At 36.1% G+C, this 20,852-nt stretch overlaps 3 protein-coding genes and 1 pseudogene across 4 annotated transcripts; 2 read left to right on the top strand and 2 right to left on the bottom strand.

Annotated features, from left to right (window-relative positions):
* The first annotated feature begins 222 nt into the window (after nucleotides 1-222).
* On the top strand, nucleotides 223-2,357 carry LOC143577062 (uncharacterized). Of its 2 annotated transcripts, XM_077061009.1 has the most exons (2): nucleotides 223-434; nucleotides 465-2,357. In XM_077061009.1, exons 1-2 carry the CDS (start codon nucleotides 226-228, stop codon nucleotides 2,353-2,355), a joined length of 2,100 nt encoding a protein of 699 aa, XP_076917124.1. In that variant the 5' UTR covers nucleotides 223-225; the 3' UTR covers nucleotides 2,356-2,357. The 2 variants fall into 2 exon arrangements, with proteins under 2 accessions (XP_076917124.1, XP_076917123.1); XM_077061008.1 differs by having other exon boundaries at nucleotides 223-2,357.
* Nucleotides 2,358-6,884: 4,527 nt separating this feature from the next.
* On the bottom strand, nucleotides 6,885-8,671 carry LOC143577074 (uncharacterized; annotated as a pseudogene).
* Nucleotides 8,672-14,813: 6,142 nt separating this feature from the next.
* On the top strand, nucleotides 14,814-17,608 carry LOC143577068 (calmodulin calcium-dependent NAD kinase-like). The gene is made up of 5 exons (XM_077061014.1): nucleotides 14,814-15,092; nucleotides 15,316-15,442; nucleotides 15,987-16,309; nucleotides 17,012-17,156; nucleotides 17,245-17,608. Exons 1-5 carry the CDS (start codon nucleotides 14,839-14,841, stop codon nucleotides 17,482-17,484), a joined length of 1,089 nt encoding a protein of 362 aa, XP_076917129.1. The 5' UTR covers nucleotides 14,814-14,838; the 3' UTR covers nucleotides 17,485-17,608.
* Nucleotides 17,609-19,523: 1,915 nt separating this feature from the next.
* LOC143577067 (histone H1-like) lies at nucleotides 19,524-20,691 on the bottom strand. Its single transcript, XM_077061013.1, has 2 exons — nucleotides 20,483-20,691; nucleotides 19,524-20,126 (listed from the first exon to the last, which is right to left on the bottom strand). Exons 1-2 carry the CDS (start codon nucleotides 20,663-20,665, stop codon nucleotides 19,524-19,526), a joined length of 786 nt encoding a protein of 261 aa, XP_076917128.1. The 5' UTR covers nucleotides 20,666-20,691.
* Between the last annotated feature and the right edge of the window lie 161 nt (nucleotides 20,692-20,852).

The following is a 20,852-nucleotide window of genomic DNA, read 5'->3' as shown; positions in this document are numbered from 1 at the left end:
CAAACGTTTGGTTTGTTTACAGCCCTAGTTTCTAGGTCTACTGTTTTACGTCAAATAATGTTCATTAATCTTTTTTATAAAACTGCTCTGTAGTTCATCATTGAAAGCTATTTTCATTTTATATTTGAGCTTAAATAAATACACATCATTATGGGCTTTAATACAGTTAACAAAATTACAAAACATATTGATTTTAAACTTGATTTTGTTCCAACAGGTGATGTTATGGAGAATCATAGCTTGATTGTTGGTCAAAGGTCCGACATACCATGGCACGCACACGCTTTGGCGCCCAGTCAGAATCATAATTTGGAATCAGGACAAACCCTAAAGAACAAAAACGAGCTGTCACGTCATCATCACGATCATGAACTGCTTCTGGACCACGAGATACCATCCATGCCACATCATCATAGTAATGGGGAAGTAACCGAGTTTGACGATGCCAACCGCCACGAATCTAGATACAACGACGATGATGATATGGATCATCACGATATTGGGCAACTGTCGCTCAACAATCCCAATTCCCAGTTAGTTCTTGCTGATCAATACAACCCGATATCTTACCTCCAGCCCGAACACGTGCTCGCAAATCAAGTAATCCAAACCCGAACCACACCACCATCAAACTGTGAACTAACCGTCGGTCAAGAGTTTCCCGATGTCGCCAGCTGTCGCAGGGCGTTAAGACACACTGCCATCACGCTTCATTTCGAGATCCAAACGGTTAAATCTGACAAAACGCGTTTTACCGCCAAATGTGCGAGCGAAGGCTGCCCGTGGAGAATACACGCGGCGAAACTGCCAGGTGTCCCGACTTTCACAATCAGAACCATCCATTCAGAACATAACTGTGGTGGGATCGCTCATTTGGGCCATCAACAAGCCTCGGTTGATTGGGTTGCAACCACCGTTGAACAACGGCTCAGAGAAAACCCACAATGCAAGCCCAAAGAGATTCTTGAAGAAATTCACCGTACCCACGGGATTACATTATCTTACAAACAAGCTTGGAGAGGAAAAGAACGGATCATGGCGGCTTTACGTGGCTCGTTTGAAGAAGATTACCGTTTTCTTCCTCTATATTGTGAGCAGATTCGTCGCACAAATCCTGACAGTATCGCGTCTGTTTACGTGAACCCAAATGATAACTGTTTTCAACGGCTTTTTATCTCGTACCAAGCTTCGATCTACGGGTTTTTAAACGCGTGTAGACCGCTTATCGGGCTCGATAGGACCGTTTTGAAAAGCAAGTATCTTGGGACATTGCTTTTTGCAACGGGTTTTGATGGTGACGGTGCATTATTCCCGTTAGCGTTTGGTGTTGTCGATGAAGATAGCGAGGATAACTGGATGTGGTTTCTTTCTGAGCTTCATAATTTGCTAGAAATCAACACCGAAAACATGCCGAGACTGACAATATTATCTGACCGTCACAAAAACATCATAGACAGCGTCGAGGTGAATTTCCCGACGGCTTTCCATGGGTTTTGTATGCGCCACCTTAGTGAGAGCTTTCGGAAGGAATTCAACAACACAATGCTGGTCAACCTGCTTTGGGACGCTGCAAGCGCGCTTACGTTAATGGAATTCGAAGCAAAGATTCTCGAAATCGAAGAGATATCTCAAGAAGCTGCTTATTGGATAAGACGAGTCCCAGCACACTTATGGGCGACCGCGTGTTTCGAAGGGACCCGTTTCGGTCACTTGACGGCTAACATAGTCGAATCGCTAAACCCATGGATTCTAGAAGCTTCCGGACTCCCAATCGTTCAAATGATGGAATGTAATCGCCGGCAGTTAATGATGTGGTTTAACGAGAGGCGTGAAATGAGTATGCAATGGACCTCGATTCTTGTCCAGTCTGCTGAGAGACAGGTTTCGGAAGCGATTGATAGGGCCCGAACGTATCAAGTTCTTAAAGCAAATGATTCTGAATTTGAGGTTATTTCACATGAAGGGACTAACATTGTTGATCTCCGAAACCGGCGGTGTTTGTGTCGGGGATGGCAGCTTAACGGGATCCCATGTGCGCACGCGGTGGCCGCACTTTTATCGTTGAGACAAAACGTGCAGCGGTTTACCGAGAATTGCTTCACAGTGGCTAATTACAGGAAAGTGTATTCACAAACGATACATCCAGTTCCTGATAAGACGATGTGGACGGATATACCCTCGCAGTGTGACGGGATTGATATTATTATCAACCCACCAAAGTTGATTAGACCACCGGGGCGGCCGAGAAAGAGGAGGGTAAGATCGGACGATCGGGGTCCTGTGAAACGGGTTGTGCATTGCAGTCGGTGTAACCAGTCCGGGCATTTTAGGACTACCTGTTCTGCTCCTATTTGACTCGACCCACCCATTTACTGTCAAGTGGATCATGATGGATGTTATCGGGTACGGGGCTAAAGGGTGCCGGCCGACCTGTGGTTTGAGGTTAAAACTTGCTTAATGTGGTCTTAAAAGACTTTAGGTTTGAGTATGGTATTTGAGTATTTACTGTGTTATAATGCAAACGGTTGAATATAAATACTTTTAATGAGGTGTTTATAACATGCTTTGAGAAGTCATGTTTATATTGTGTTTTTAAGTAGAAAATGATGGTTGTTTGATAAACAGAAAATGGATGCTACAGGTTATACACACAATACTTAAAACAACGCATCACGGCCCGTCTAAATACGCGCAATAATAATTACTTGTTGAGCTAAAGAATAACAAATCATCTTAACAAGATATTAAAATAAGTTGGACTTGTTTGTTTACTGCAAGAGAACCAAAATCACATAGGGTATTCGAGTTTTGAACATCGGTCACAAAATCAAGACGATTATTTTTGTTAAAATTTTTGTCGGGCACACCTCATTTTGATGTAAACCAACTTGACCGTTTTTTAAAACAGTTTGTTTTAAACCGCACCCATTTTTATCAAGAACACAGAACAAAGGTGACTATTTTTAAAACTACTTGTTTCGACCTGTTCTTTCCGACCCAGTTACCTAACCCATACATCAGTCTTTATTTTTCTGATTTAGAGGAAGAAACTTTATCTGCAACACATGCATACTATCATACAGGTATGTCCGTAAATTTCCTTCCTATTCGTACCACTTACAAAACCGAAAAACTCGCCCACATTTACATTAACAAAATCATATCTCGACACGGCTTGCCTCTATATTAGTAATACGAACACGACCTGTTTGACCCAAATTTTTGAGCTTCAATGTATTCTACTTTAAATTTGCTTTTTTTGCATTTTCTCTAAAAATACGGGATTAACATTAAGGATACTTTTGGTTATATGATTTTTGTAACACATGCATATGCTATTATTGAATGTAGTTGCAATGGAGCAGCTTCAGCATTTTAGTCATTAAAAACTACCATTGTTCTGTCTGCGATTTCATCGTGGACATAAATTGTGCTACTGTGTCCGACCATAAGATGGACCATCCAAGTCACCCTCACCAGCTACAACGTTATTTCAGAAGGATGATATCTCATTGTGGTGAAGAACATAGTGGGACATTCTATCAGTGTACCACCTGTTGCTTTGTGATCCACTTGGACCGTGCTTTGCTTCCAGCCAAATTACTTATCCAACGGTCTACGAATGAGAGTTTCGCTCATACTCGTTTGCTTGCACTTGCTTATTCCTTTTTATCAGCAAAACCGAATTAAATATTAAAAGAAAGATTGATGGAGAATTGTTTGGTCATCGGCACCCGCTAATTCTTTTTGAAACACTTCATAGCGGGACTGTTTCTCTTCATGATCCCATGAAACAAGTGGAACTATTGTGTGACGGATGCACGCGCCCAATCACAGGTGTTGGTGTGAACTTAGTCGTTATATTTTGTTTCTTAGAATTGAAAATCTAGTACAAATAAAATTATCCTACTAAATATATAAAATAACTAGTACTACAGTTTTGAACTAGTGTAATAATGTTATAAAAAATAACATAGTGTAATAAAAAGTACTCTTGTTCAAAGTAATAATAATTATTCTGATTTTAACATAGTTATTTTATTTGCGCACTTCTCACGATAAAAGCCATTTATATTTGATCCAAACACTTGAAAAGTAAAAGCGCTGTTGGAAATGAAAAAAATAAGACAATTAATCTAACATTTAACTGTAAATCTATCTTTGTATCTCATAATATGATTTCTTTTTATAAATTTTCAGCCACAAAGAAAATGTCCATTCGTACTGGAGCTGTATACGAGCGATAATATAAGCTAACTAACCAACTTGACAATATTAATACAAGGGATTAATAATTTGGAAATGAAAGAAATATCACACGAAAGGATTAATATAAGCTATCGACAAAGGCTTTAATCATCCTAGTTCTTCGTCTTGGGGCGCACCCATTCTATGTGAAAAGAAGGATGGATATTTTCGCATGTGTATTGATTATCGTGAAATCAACAAGCTTATTATCAAAAACCATTATCCTTTACCAAGAATCGACGACTTTTTCAATCAACTTCAAGGTGCTTATTGTTTCTCAAAAATCAATCTTCGTTCGGGGTACCACCAACTTCGAGTTCATGATAATGGTATTCCAAAGACCGCCTTTCGTACGCGTTATGGTCATTACGAGTTCATGGTCATGCCATTTGGGTTAACCAATGCACCTGCGGTTATTATGGACCTTATGAACGGTATTTGCAAATGTTATTTGGATAGGTTTGTAATTGTTTTCATCAACGATATCCTAATCTATTCTAAACCTAAATCCAACCATGAGAAACACTTACGTTTGATTTGATCTTTTAAAAAAAGAACAATTATACACCAAATTCTCCTAGTGTGAGTTTTGGCTAAAAAGAAGTTTAATTTTTGCGTTACATTGTCAACAAAAAGGGTATTCATGTAAATCCCGCAAAGATGAAAGAAGATTCATATGCACCCTGGACCTGTAAGTTTTACTTTTGATAGATTTTTTTTCAAGGTTAAATTAACACCATTGACTCACTATCTACACACCGCTTGTGCGCGCCATGCCTATCGTACGGCCATACAGGCTATATGACCGGCGAAAAATAGTCATACGAAGTCAAATAACCATTTTTTTGTCTGTCATAGGGCAGGTATGATGGCATGAGATAGTGTATGTGATTGCTTCGAAACACCATCGGTTAAAGATACTATTACTACAGAAAACCATGTCCGGTTACATGAATTACACATACCATAAGTCAAGTCACGTCTATCTGCCATGGTTCACTTACAACTTATGTATCAAGAAAACAATACATTCAATGAGACTGTCGGGATAAATGAAATAATGAATCATGTACTGTAAGGTTGTGTGTACCAGTATACATACAAGTATATGAGATAAATTGATTGGCAACATGAATTCTACCCATTGGGTATGGTTTTATATGTATCCAAAAGAATAAAATAATATAAAAAATAAAAATAAAAACTAACCGCTATATGACCACTATGCTCAAAATTTTGTTGGGAGCTTGTAAATTTAGCAACCCGTATCACCTCCTCAAAGAGATATTTCAAAAATCTCACCAACATAAACACTGCAAAAATAAGCAAATATTAGGCAAATTGCACATAAGAATCAATGGCTCTATGAAGTTATATACCAATAACCCAAAACAAAAGACACACTTTGACTTTTTAAGGTCAACTCTGAGATTAGGACTTCAGAAAGGATTTCTTGATAATTTTTATAATCATATAGAACCGATTATTTGACTCGTAAATCATAATAAATAACCAAACATTATAAACTGATAATTAAGTAAACATTTACAAAATGCATAAACATTTGTTCTAAAATTTGACCAAATTAGTTTTCTAGTCAAAAGTAGAACAATAATTTGGTACTACATTTTATTATTAGAAGCAAAAGATTGTAATGAATTTGCATTTAACATGGTGATGATTAGTATTTTAAAAAAAAAGTAAGAACATATAGGTCAGTCAGCCTGACCCATTTTGACTCGAAAATGTTTTTACCTGTTACCCGACCTGACTATTTTGGCACAAAACACGGTTCCTAAAGGCTAAAACTACTTGGATAACACTTCCTAAAGCCATTAGGCAATAACTAAGTGATTTAAGCAAACATTAAGTTGCATAATTAAACTAGTAATGATCATCTGTAAGCTCAAAATGCATACACTATTGTTCTAGCTTCTAGCAACCATAGCCTTTGGTCAAACTCAATAGCCGATGCATACATTAACAAGACAATCAAAATTCTTTAATTAAAAAAGTTGGCATGCTAGCCTAGTATCAATATCTTTATCTAACTTTCTTTTTTTTTTTTTTTTTTGGGTGTAACTAGTTTCTCACCTTGCCTGCCTCATTGGAATCCACTCTTAACTGAAACCTTATGAAGCTTGTTGCAGCTCCAACTTTTTTGCTGATAAAACGGCAAAAGAATGTCCATTTCTCACTACCAAATCTGTAAAAAGAACATAAATGTGCATCGGCGGCTTAGCTCCAGATGTGGCAATTTTGACACGTTTACTTATAAACGGCAATTTTATCTTCACAAGTCAAACAGAAGAAATTTGAAAAAATGGCTTAGAAACAATTTACAAGGGTTGAAAGTCATTCCAAGTGAATATTATAGTGCATTTTGCAAATCTTTTTTATAAAATAGAAAAAAAAAGACTAGATTACTTTTCAAATAAACAAATTTTGTAAACCACAGTAAAGATAATTTAAACTCAGAGTCTGAACACCTGTTGGATGTGCAGCCTGGCATGAACGATGAACCGATTATGACAGCTATCCCACCATACATTTTGCTCTTCCCGTTTCTTGTAACAAGAGCCATCCCTCTTTTTACAAAACTCATGATATATGATTTAAAAAAAAAATGTTAACTGTTAGCCTACTTCAAGAACCACTATAAGCATATCCAAATATTGCTTATATTTCTCATCTTTGGATAACAAATCCACCATCAACGAGACCGTGGAAGCATCCGGTTTGAGTTTATTCTCCACCATTTTCCTAACCAACTCAACCACTTTGGGTCGAATATCCAACCCTTTTCTCATAAAGGCATTAAAAGTAACCACATTTGGAGCACACGCATTCTCAATCATTTCAAGAAACAAAAAATCCGCCTTTTCCAACTGACCCGTTTTACAAAACCCGTGTATTATAATCGTGTATGTTACCACAGTAGGTTTTAAACCTTTTGATGACAATTTTGTAAAAACGTCCCATGCGGTCCCCACTCGTCCACTTTTACACAATCCATCAATCATAGAGTTATAAACCCTAATCCCCAATTCAACCCCATTATTTTCTAAAGCTTGAAGCAGGTCTAACGCCTGCAAAACATGCTCGTTTTTACAAAGCCCGGTTAATAATACGTTATACGTACAAGAACTTGGAGTGAGATTATAAACTGGCATTTCATCAAACAACTTCTGTGCACCCAAAACATCACCTTTTTGTAAAAGACCCGTTAATAACACGTTATAGGTAACAACATTTGGTTTAATATTTTCATGAATCATTTGTTTAAAGATCCATAAAGCTTCTTCTACTCTCCTAATCTTGACATACCCGTTAATAAGCACATTGTGAACTTGAACATCGGGTTCAATACCATTATCCACCATTGATAGATACAATCCTTTCGCTTCATCAATCTTTCCCTCCAAACAATACGCACGCATTAACATATTATACGATAAAGCTTCAAGCTTTACTCTTTTTCGAACCATCAACTCAAATAACCCGCTCGCCTCGTTCAATCTCCCGTCTTTACAAAGCAAGTTAACCAAAAGATTAAAAACAGTTACACTCGGACGAGCCCCTTCGTCAATCATCTCGAAAAACAAACACTTCGCCTCATCTAAATCTTCAAAAGCCAAACCACTAATCAAAGAACTAAACGACACACCATCCGGCGAAATCCTTCGCATTCTCATCTTGCTAAAAAGCTCCTTCGCCTTACTCACACGTCCGTCTTTACAAAGATTCTCTATCAACATACTATAACACACGACGTTCGGCTTACAAACAAACCTTAAACCTGCATCCCCCCTCATAACATCTTCATGAAGCCTAACCGCGGTATCCACCTTACCGCCCGACACAACCCATTAATCAAAGTCCCATAAGTCATACCATGAGGCCTAACACCTAAAAAAACCATCTTTTTAAACACCCGAACCGCTTCAAGAATATTATTACCCTTAACTAACCCTTTAATCAAAGAAGTATAAGTAACACAATTAGCAACAAAACCCTTTTTCAGAATAACCCCCAAAACCCCAAATCCAAGACCCACTTCATTAACATTACAATAACAATCAAGAACAATGTTAAGGGTTATCAAATTAGGGCAAATTGGGACATGGGTGTTGTTCAATTTGCGATAAAGAATGATGGCAAGATGGGTTTTTGATACGTAATGGAGTAATTGGTTGAATTTGGAGATTGGTGGGATGGGTTGCAAGAGTATCATGTAATTGAAATAGTGTGATGCGGTGTTAGGGTTTATGGTGGATGGGTTGAAATTGATTGGATTAAAGGATTGGAAATGGGGGTTTTGAGGGATTGGTGAGATGGGTTTTGGGTTTTGAATGGATTGGTGAAGTAAAGATGAAAGCTTGGTGGCATTGTTGGAAGGTTGTGGGGTTCTTCTGAAGCTCATGGAACCAGGAGGAGGAATAAGAAAGAAGATCCAATCCAAATATTTGTATAAATGTTTTTTTGGTATAAATTTGGAGGTCATTGTACTTTTCAGATTTTGAGAGTTTTGTTAACTAGACAATGTTGTTTTAATCGTGCTTACGTTGGTTTTAGAGTTTGGTTTGGGGGTTTCTTCGGGAAACAATACCATTGGTTTTCACTTGACAGTCGTTGCGCGACCCCACAAGAGTATATTTCTCTAGCGTAACACACGATGGGTCGAAACCCACAGCGGCCCCACAAGAGTATATTTCTCTAGCGTAACACATGATGGGTCGAAACCCGGGTGGGCTTGGGATTCGAACTGACAACCTCACAAGTCATAGTTAAGATCTTTCATTGTCATAATCCACCAAAAGTGACACAAATGGGAATCAAACTTGAGTCTCCACAGAATAAATCAAGCCTCTTACTAGCCACAAGTAGGGATTATCATGTGTCGTGGTTGATTATTTATTTTATTTATAAGAAATATTTGATTCTTATTGGGTGAGTTTTAAAAAAATGAACGAAATAATGTTAAAACATGTATGCAATTATGTTTTCCAAATCATCCAGCATGTAAAAGCCGAGACTAATTGCACCGCATGACTTTTCCCCTTATTGTTTTTGTGTTTGCTTGAGTACTCAAGGATTTCCTGAATCGAGTCAAATCCGACTTGCTTTGATATCTTTACCCAATCATGCAGCAAGGCAGTGTACCATCACATACAACGCGGATTCAGGTTGTTCTTCACACAACAAGCATCATATATCTCCCACATCAATACCTCTATATGACAATGCGATTTTAGTGGAAGTCTGATCCAATAGTAATCTTAAAATAAAGCAATTAACTTTTATGAAAAAAAATTTGTTTGAATACCTGTGGTTTGATCGTTCCATCTATTTGTATACGGTTTCGAATCCTTTAAAGCTTTGAATACAAATATATTTTAATTATATCGATTTGTATACAACTTCCAAACGGAGTTAATCAAATTTGTTAAACCACAAATACCAATTTAACCAGAAGTTGAACTCCGCAAGCTAATGATTTAGATTATCCAACTCCTCTCCCACCTTAAAGATTATAAACCCGAGCATTGTTGGTACTGGACGTTGCGCGGCGAGTCGGTAAAACCCGAGTATTGTCAGTCCCGGGCGTTGTGACGGTGATTCGACACAAATTCGGTAATACAAAAAACAAAACGTTTGTTACGAATATAGAAAAAAAGGTGAGTCGGTAAAACCCGAGTATTGTTAGTCCCGGGCGTTGTGACAGTGAGTAGACATAAATTTGGTAATACAAAAAACAAAACGTTCATTACGAATCTAGAGGGGAAATAGCATTTAACCAATAAAACAAAAAAAAACTAAAAAAAAAAAAAATCGGACCGTTGAGGTGGTGCCACTTGACCCAATCAGACTTTACTTCTTTATAGATAATGATTTTGCCATAAAAGGTGACTTGGAACTGTCCGGCCCAACCCAGGCTCAAAAATCAGGTCGACCCATTAGCCCAATACTAGGAAGCAAATTCTCACAGCATAATAGCTCCCTTTTTGTTGAGCGCTTCCATAGTTCCATCTAGAGGTGTAAAAAGAAGGTTTTAAACCTAAAACGAACTGGTTTGATCAAAGGTTGGTCAAAACCGGTTTGACTCAAACTTGGTTCAGTTTATAAACCGATTTAGAAGCAAAATAGACCGGCCTGGTCATGTCGGTTTGATCCGGTTTAACCGGTTTTCCTCAAACCGGTTCGATTTTAAAACCGGTTTTGATAGATGTTAAGGGGAACCGATCCTGAAACTAGCGGTTTGGGTCGGTTTTGGAACCGGTTTGGATGAAACCGGTTTTAAACCCAAACCGGTTCGGTTCGGTTTGTCTAAAACCGTCCCAAACCGGTTTTTTTACACCTCTAGTTCAATCTATATCATTCAATTAAATTTTCAACAAAGTTTTACCTTTTTTTTTTCAAGAAAGTTACTAATCTAATGTTTTTTATTTCTTTTCATGGGTCAGGCTATTCTATATAGGGGGACAAAAACGAGAAAGATGTGAAGGATTTGTAGCTAAAAAACCCTCAAAAAAATAATGAAAAAAATACCTCAAAATATAACAAAAAAACGAAAAATATAAAAAACACAAAAAATGTTTCCACCGTTTTCCTCTTTCACAAAAATTAAAAAAAATAATAATAATAAAAACACTCAAAATAGGCACGATGTTAAGGAAAAAATATCATTGTCTTTTTGCTTATCATTGTGTTTTTTGTTTATTTTCGTCATTGATTATGTCTTTTTTCTTGAAATTATATCTTTTTTTTTATATTGTGTTATATTTCTCAGCATTGTGTTATATTTTGTTCGGCATTGTGTTATAATACACATTGTGCCTGTTTTTTATTTATCATTGTGTTGTTTGTTCATTTTCGGCATTGTGTTTTTTTTCTCGGCATTGTGTCTTTTCGGCGTATTTTTTTAATAGGAATGACGGGGGAAACAGTTTGGTTTTTTAATTTTTTTTCGTTTTCTATTTATATTTCGAGGAGTAAACTGCGGTTTTCGTCCCTGTGGTTTGTCCAAATCTGCGTCTTTAGTCCAATAGTTTTAAATTTGTAATTTTCGTCCCTATGGTTTCATTTCACTTGCAATTAAACCCGAATTCATTAACCCCGTTAAGTCTGGTCGTTAAACCCATCAGCGTACCCCTCATGTGTGGGGCAGCTTTGTCCTTTTTCTCCCTAAATAAACCCCAGTCCTAATTTGCAAGCTTCTTAGTGTCTCACATGAGGGGCTGAGGTGTATCTGGGAAAAAGGAAAAAAAAGGACAAAACTGCCCCTCACGTGAAGGGCACACGGATGAGTATAACGACCAGACTTAACGGGATTAGTGAATTCGGGTTTAATTGCAAGTTAAATGAAACCACAGGGACGAAAATCGTAAATTTGAAACTATTGAACTAAAACTGCAGATTTGGACAAACCATAGGAATGAAAACCGCAGTTCCCTCTATTTTGAGTTATGATTTATTTATTTATTTATTTTTGAATTTTCTTTTGACGAGTTTTTTGTGTGACCACAAATCCTTCTTACAATTCTTATTTTTGTCTCCCTTTGCATTTTAATTTTTCCTTTCTTTTCATTTAGGACTCACATTTATATATAAACTAGTATTTGATCCCCGCGTTGCGGGGTGTGTAAAATTGTTTATTCACACATCCACTTTACTCGGAAACATGAAGGCGTCACCACCACTATCGTCCTCAATCACCATCCCCTCTCGCGCAGCAAGTAATTTCATTAGCTATAAAGAAACTGAATGAAAAGTAGACGTAAAACGTTGTATCGTGCACGATGTGTCATATTGACTAATAACATTAAAAAAGAAAAGTGCAACACGGCATTCTTTAGAGACAGCAAAGCAAAATAAAAAAAACTGAAAGAATATATAAAAAACTAAATTTATTATAGTTTATAGATTGTAGTAACTCTTATAAATTTCAAAGACAACAACGTGATTTTAATGAAAACTAATAGGGGTTATTTGAACATTTGTACAAAAAAAAAGAAACAAAAATACAAGCCCATCAAAGGGTGAACTTGAGACCTATTCCTTCACACCCAACCAACCACACCAATTGAATTCTTTGGTAAACGATCATTTGTGCTTTTATATATATTAAAATCATGTGTTGAAAAAACAATAATAATTAAAGTTAGTGGAGATAATGATGTACAAAAGATGAAGCAAATGTTACAACACTATGATACATAACTCTCCCAAAATTGTATATATATAAATAATGATAGCCAGGGCGAAGGATACTTGTGCCCAGTGTCCCCCTCCTCCCTTTTGTCTTTCGTAAGTATTGTACATTTACCGGTTTTTGTCTGAAAATCTTAAGCTCGCACCCTAATCCCCAGCCGTGTTTTCGTCCAAGCTTCGCCAGTTATGACAGCCAACATGTATCATACCAATTTGTAATTAAGATAATTAATCTTTACTTAATGATTTTAAAATTTCTTACAAAGTTCCTAAATTCCATGAAAGTTTACACTCAACACCCCTCCTGATCAACTTCCTTCTCCATCTCTCTCGCTATCCATTTGATTCATTCTTTACACCATTCAGATCTCAACATGCATGCATGCCTGCCTTAGACACAACACATCACTTTCTTGATCCACATTCAAACATTAATCACAAAACATAAAAACTAGCATTCAAATTGATCTAAAAGCCATGAAAGAAGGTAATAAATATTCTAACTTTTTCCTCAAATCACAATAACTTCCATTTGAAAACCTTTTTTTTTTCAGATTTTGATGATTCCAGCGGCGACAACTCGACATACAAACACATTATTGTTGCATCTTCCATCGGTTTAGTAATTGCAGCCGGCGTGCATTTTGGCATCAAAAGACGACGAAGGTATCAACTCGTCCCAAGGATAGATGCTTCGGACACAGGCCAACCATTAAAACTGGAGATATTCCCTCAGTATGTAGGTAATATTAATATAACCGAATGATTCATAAAGTTTTTATAAGTAAAAATACATATGTTTGTGTATAAATGTGTGCATAAAGACATAAAGTGTGTGTATTCATGCAGCTAGACAAATGGGATTTTCAGACGGGAAAGAGTGCCCGAATTTGTTTAAATTTGCGGCTGATTATATTTCGAAAACCGAAGGGTGTGAGGAAGAAATGTATATGTTCTTTGCTGATGAACCACAAGCAGATTCATTGTTTATAAAGCTGGTTGAGGAGTTTGAGAGATGTATTCTTAGCTATTTTGCATTTCATTGGAGTAATGCTCATTTCATGATTAGTCAGGTAATATTTGTTAATTTGTAGATCTATTCAAATTGAATTTTGAAAGTGATTATACGCGGTTTGAGGGGGTGTTTGGATTTGTATTTTGGGACATTGTAACAAAACTGACATATAAGGATGCCACCAACACGTTTTGGATGCATTGATTGATTATGGATGGGAGGAAACTCCACAGTTAAGCGTATGGGTGTGCATGGGTCGTCGGTTTTGGGCTCAAACCAAACCAAATTTTAAGAAAGAAAATCGTTTTTCAAAATGGGTTTGTTTCAGTTTCAGTGTTTTGAAGTTGCCATTCGGGCTTGAAATTTTTGGCATGATAAAATGGCCCAAAATAATGAAGTTGGACCTAAAATTTTTTTGTTAATTAATGATTAATCGATTATTACACATTATCTAAAATTTTGGGTTGCACCACTAATTAGTGCTCGTTTATTAATTACTTAACATTTAAAAATAATAAATTTCAATAACAAAAGTCAGTTTGGTTTTAACGGGTTTGGTTAAAAAAAGTCGGTTTGTTGAGTGAAGTAATTACAAGATAGATGACCTCATTGGAAGTCTCCACTCATGTATCCAAAATTAAAGTTTCTTGTGAGCAAAACAGATAGTATTGGTTGGCATAAGGGGTCGGAGGTTACATTTACAATTGGCTATTTGATTCACATTTGTTATTCATGAATCTAAAAAGAGTTTTTTTTTTTGCTCTATAACTTTAGGTGTTGGCTGGTTCAGCTCACGAGCCAAAAAAGAAGCTCAAGGACATAGTCATGCATGCCACTAGGTAAGTTATGGTGTTTGGAAATAAGTGACAAATAGACGTACCCAGAAAAATCTCACTCATATGGCAGATCTATTGGTAAGGTCCGGTGAGTGGGACTAGCGCAAATGTTTCCTTTGTCAAAGGAGTATATAGGTTGCTCCCCTGAGACCCTCAACTCCAAAAACCATTTTTTTACACGTAAAGTATACTAATTCAGATAGCATAAAAGTATAAAGCATATAAAAAGCAGTAATAATGATAGAGGATGCAAAAAAATACAAGGTCGAGTAATGGGTCATTATCTTTTTGTCCACTAGTAACAAGCGCAACTTTTTTATGTGAGGTCAGGTTGGGTCGACCCAAATCACTTTTTGACTAAAATAGCATACTGTTGTATAGTTTCAAATATTTTTTAGTAATAATTTGAAACTTGTAAATGATCCATGAGGTTTTGTGCTCTAAATCGAAAGACTTTAGGCGACTTTCGACCCGTTTCCTTTTACCTACTAGAGACAAACCAACCCGTTCATAAGTAAACGGGCTAAAATGATTCAAACATATGAAAATTTTTATTTCAGGGAACAAAGATTTGAGAGGGTGACAAAGAACTTGAAAGTGGCCCGAGTGTTCACAACTTTGGTCGAGGAAATGAAGGCAATCGGGCTGGTGTCTGCAGATGAGTCGCAGTGTACTGACGTTATGGTCCCGATGGCCCATAAAGATAGAAGCCCGGTTCTCCTCTTCATGGGTGGCGGCATGGGAGCTGGAAAGAGCACTGCTCTAAAAGACATTCTGCAAGAGTAAGTCATAAAATTTATTTTATACAAGTTACTCACTCGTGGTAAACGAGCTGGATAACGGGATCAATATTTATACAATAATAATATAAATGTTTGATCTACATATATTTCTTCTTTCCTTTGTGAAGATAGATATATAAATAATTAATAATGAGTAAGGTATGCTTATGAAAATAATATTAATATTTATACAATAATAATATAAATGTTTGAATGTGCACAGACCATTTTGGGCAGGAGCATCAGCAAATGCAGTTATAATAGAAGCAGATGCCTTTAAAGAGTCTGATGTTATTTACAGAGCTCTTAGCTCTAGAGGCCATCATGACATGCTTCAAACAGCTGAACTGGTACATATACATATACATATACACATACATATACATATACATATACATATACATATACATATACATATACATATACATATACATATACATATACATATACATATACATATACATATACATATACATATACATATACATATACAGGGTAAGGTTCGTTATACTAAATTATTGCGAGAACAAAAAGAACAGATCTAAATTGTTTAATTTTTGATCTATGGTTCATATTTTTAAAAATATTACTTCTTATATACAAATATGTTTATTTGTTTTCATAAATATTAAGCGTGCATAACTTACACATGTATAGGTTCTATATGTATATAAACGAGCTTTATTCATATTTTTTTTCTTTCTAAATTTCAGGAGAGGTGAATAAACATTGCATTTCAACTATTTTCTTATAATTTAATTTATTTTTTTTTTAATTTACATATGCATATACATAGTAGCATATACACATGCAATCTTAAGAAAAATATGTTAATCCAAACATTTAATTATAAGTTTATAACCAAATAATCGATTTCAAACCGAATGATCACAGGTGCACCAATCGTCTACAGACGCAGCCTCTTCTCTCCTTGTAACCGCATTAAACGAAGGGAGAGATGTTATCATGGATGGAACACTCTCATGGGTCCCATTTGTAGTACAGACAATAACAATGGCAAGAATGGTGCACCGCAAACGTTACCGAATGGGCGCAGGGTACAAAGTGAATGATGATGGAAGTGTTACTGAGAATTATTGGGAACAACTTGAAGAAGAAAGTGAATCCTTAGATGGTCATACAAAAAGAAGACCATACAGGATAGAGTTGGTTGGAGTTGTTTGTGATGCTTATTTAGCTGTTGTAAGAGGCATAAGGTAATATAAATATAAGGGAAATCATTTTCTTAGCATTTCATAAACTAGAGGTTGCAAAATGGTGGGGTCAAACGGGTCGGGTAACGGGTCAAAATGGATATTTTGGTGCCAGTCAAAATGGGTCATCAGTTTTTGCCTATTATTTTCCAAAATTTGATCTATACTAAGATTTTTATTTAATTTTTTTTTTTTGGAATTAATGTTGGCAACATTTGACTTGTTTACTTTTCAATATTTTTTTCAACTTAATCGTTTGACCCATTACATATAGAACATAGTCCAAACGACTCATTCATAAGTAAATGGGTCATGATTGCCACATAAACCTCCAAAATTTTCTTATCCGGCTAAAGTTTGCAAATTGGACGAGTCAAAATTGGTAATTTTTTGGTATATGTTAAACTGTTCGGTTTTAGGCTAGGCTGAAACTTTTTTTTTTTTTTGAAAATTTTATTTTTTAAAACAACTAGCGTGTCAAGTGCGATATAGAATTAATATTATTTAAAGCAAATCTTGATATTTTTAATAAAAAAATTATTTAAGAGGTTTTATGCATTAAAAATACACCGCGGGCTACTTTTCTACCTTTTTACTTGTTTCTTTGTTAGCTACATTTTTTAATATTATTACCAGTTTGACCCGTTAAAAATAAAATATTATCTGTATATATACATTTCACAAAACTTGATTAATTGTTAACAGGAGAGCAATAATGTGTAGAAGGGCAGTGAGAGTGAGGTCACAATTAACATCACACAAGAGATTTGCAAGGGCATTTATGACATATTGCCAAATTGTAGACAGTGCAAGGCTATATCAAACCAATGATCTAGATGGACCACCAAAGGTATATTTATAGCATGTTCTTAATTTTTAATCTAAAACTCGTGGTTATGTTAATTCGGTTTTAAAATGTGAGCTTTGTGTCTCAAAAGTTGATAGGGTGGAAAGAGAAAGAAAAGACGTTGTTGGTTGATCCGGATGAGATATCATGCTTAAAAATGATAGAAAATTTGAATGAGAAAGCAGACTCAATATATGAACTTTATAGTAAACCGAACCCGACCGATAAAAGCGGGTCAGTTTGGCATGATATTGTTATGTCACCTTCGAGAAAGGATATTCAGAAAGAGCTAAAGTATTTCATTCAAAAAATCGAAAGCAAGAAAGGATAATCAAGTATTGCAAAGATCACGTGATGGTGCAAGTTCTAGTCGGGGAACAACATCTAATATGTTTTGTATTGAAAATTTATTCGGATGAAAGATTTATAAATGTAAACCTGACTTTTAGATCGTTAAAGTGAATGTCGAGTACAAATTTATTGATGACAACGACGTCATTTGGTAGAATACAACAAAACCGCTATCAGATTTTTGATCGTGTGGTTATTGTTTATATAGGTAACCAACTTAGTCTGATCTATGTTTTTGTAGCATTTTATCCATTAACATCATTAAATTGGTCACTTTCGATAAGTTCATGTTGGTTACAACGTTTTTTCTACGATAGAAATATTCTCTAGTAGCGGATGCAAAGGTTAAAATGTCATTTACCGTAAATTTTGAGGGAATGAAAAAAATAAACTTTCCATTAGGAATGAAAAGTTATATTTGAGGGAATAGGATTCTTAATAATTAATATAACCTTTAGTAATGTTGTCATAAAATGTTTCATATTGTAAAATAATAAACTTTTTAATAAGAGTTTGGGATTGACTATGACTATTTAATTAAGGATGAGGATATATCCACCATATATGGGGTATAGTTGAAAGTGACAAACCCGCTCTATGCTATATATGTGTGATGTGCATCACAAGTTTATGATTATATTCGTCACGTATGACATTTATATCCAAACATCACATGTTGGAATATTAAATTGTCAATTTGGATTTTGGAAGGGGCCAAGGGTCCTAAATCCTAATATAGCAATGGTTTTAGGCAGTGTTTTAAAAACCAGTTCAAATCGGCCGGTTGAACTGGTTAAACCGGATTTCACACAACAGGCCGGTATTTTGAGCCCGGTATTTTTTGCCGGTTTGCTAGAACATCGTACCGGCAGTTTTTTGTAAAATACCGGTTTTATGTCCAAGAAATTTTTTATATTTGCGGCCCATATTTTATCAAAATTACTTTTATAACCCAACAATTAATATTCAAACGTGTAACTTTTGGATTGTTTTTTTTTTAAATTGAGTGCTTTTGCATTATTTTTTTAATATGGATTTAACTTTCGGATTATTTTTTGTTATAAAATCATCTACTTTTGGGTTATTTTTGGAGTTAAAGTTGTATTTATGGGTTATTTTTGAAGTTAAAGTTGTATTTATAGGAAATTATAAGGTAAACTATTTAACCGGTTGAACCTTCCAGCATAACCCGGTTCAACCGGTTGTACCATTTTTTAGTCAAATCCGATACGAGTAAAAAACCGGTTTTTAAAACATTGGTTTTAGGCCCACTTCTCTAGAACCCTTAAATTCAAAAACATTACAAATTACATATAAGCTAATTATGTTTTTGAGATCTATAAGGTGTATGATCTATAACTATACATGCATTATGACATTGGAATCACGAGACGAAAGACAATGAAAAAGGGCACGATTTTATTATGCGTTAAAAACACCCCAAAAAAAATAAGACGGTCTTGGATCAGTTGATCCTATAAATGAACAGATGAGGCGGTCTTGGATAAGTTAATCCTAGTTTGTACGTAGGAATGTTTATAAAATACCATCAACATAAAACTATAGCCATCCGGGTTTTTTTAACGACAAGTATAATGTAACCAAGCAAGTATGCCCCATCTAGAACCTAAACCATTAATTCACGTGTTAGTAAATTTCTTAAAATTGAGAAAGAATATTTTGATTGATGTATCATGTGGGCTATTAAATTAAGCAAAAAGATAGGATCAATTAGTCAAAGATGGTTATTTAAAGTATTCATATTTAATATTTAATTAAAAAAACACTAAAAAAGTTAACTTTCAGACAAGTCACCATGTAACACGCGCCATTCCTTTTGATGAAATTAATTCAACTGATAACAACCCTAATCAACTCGCCATCAAGCAGATGGCAACTATTTGATTTCAATTTTCAATCAGATCCAACACCTAAACAAACTACATTATACTAAAACACCCATCAAACTCTATAAACTCCCATCAACAATCAAACATACAAACTAAACACCTAAAAACATCACTTCTTTCCCTTCCTTGTAGTCGCGCCACCTCTCTTCGCTGCCGCCTTCTTTACCGGTGTCTTCTTCACCGGAGCCGCCTTCTTAGCCGCCGGAGCTTTCTTCCCAGGTGATGTTCTTGTAGACGTCCTTGCAGCCTTAGCTTCAGGCTTGGCTTTGGGAGCCGCCTTTTTCTTTGCTGGAGCTGCCGCTTTCGGCTTAGCAGCCGGTTTTGCTTTAGGTGCTGGCTTTGTTTTAGCAGCCGGCTTGGCTTTAGCAGCTGGCTTGGTCTTCGCAGCTGGCTTGGCTTTCAGTTTAGCTGCAGCTTTAGGTTTTGAAGCAGCAGGTGTTTTCTTCTTAGCCGGTGCTTTTTTGGTGGCCGGCTTGGCTTTTGCAGCAGGCTTCTTCTTAGCCGGAGCGGATTCAGATTTAGCCGAGGGCAGCTTGTAGGAGGCTTTGACTTTGACCAGCTTACCAGCGGCTACAAACTTCTTGAGCTGAGTCAGCAGGACCTTCTTGAAATTGGCCGGAAGGTTCTTATGCTTCTCTTCGATGCACTTCGCAATTGCAATCTGACTCGAACCGGTTCTCTCCTTCAATGTCACTATTGCTTCCTTAATCATCTGCACATTCAATTAATCTAAAATTAGGTCTAATTACATGTCAATTTCATAAATCAGGTTCAAAATTAGGTCAATTAACTTTCCAATTTCATCAATTAATAACAAAATTAGGTCAAATAACGAGCCAATTTCATCAATTAGTAACAAAATTACGTCTAACAGCGAGTTAATTACATCAATCAGATTCAAAATTTGGTCAAATAACGAGTCAATTTCAATTAGTTAAAAAAACTAGGTCAAAACCAGCTCAGTCATCCGTTCGATTTCATCAACCAGTAACAGTTTCATTTCAGGCCAAACAATGAGTCAATTTCATCAATCGCTAATAAAATTAAGTCAAAAACGCAATCAATTACCTCAAAGTACGGAGGATGCTGAGCAGGTTTTCTAGGTTTCTTCGGAGCAGCCGCCGCTTTCTTCGTCTTCTTACCTTTCGTCTCCTTCGCCGCCGTCTCAACCGCCGCATTCTCCTCCGCGGCGGCCACCTCCGGCTCCGCCGGAGCAACCTCCGTCGTCACAACCGGTTCTTCAGTGGCCATTACTGAACTTAGGGTTTGATAATAGATCGAAAGTTGCAGGCGATTTAGAATTAGAAGATGGTGTTAATGCTGCTGATGGTGTTGAATTTGGGGATTTAAATAAAGTGGATTTAATGAGAGATACTGAAATCGGATTGGCTGATAGGTTTACTACACGGATGGTGTCATTTTAAATATTATCCGTTTG

Source organism: Bidens hawaiensis, unplaced genomic scaffold (genome assembly GCF_021521415.1).
Source record: "Bidens hawaiensis isolate Kalapana, Puna unplaced genomic scaffold, B.hawaiensis_p1.1 tig00028460_1, whole genome shotgun sequence".
Taxonomy (NCBI): Eukaryota; Viridiplantae; Streptophyta; class Magnoliopsida; order Asterales; family Asteraceae; genus Bidens; species Bidens hawaiensis.
This window is presented reverse-complemented; position numbering and strand designations above follow the sequence as displayed.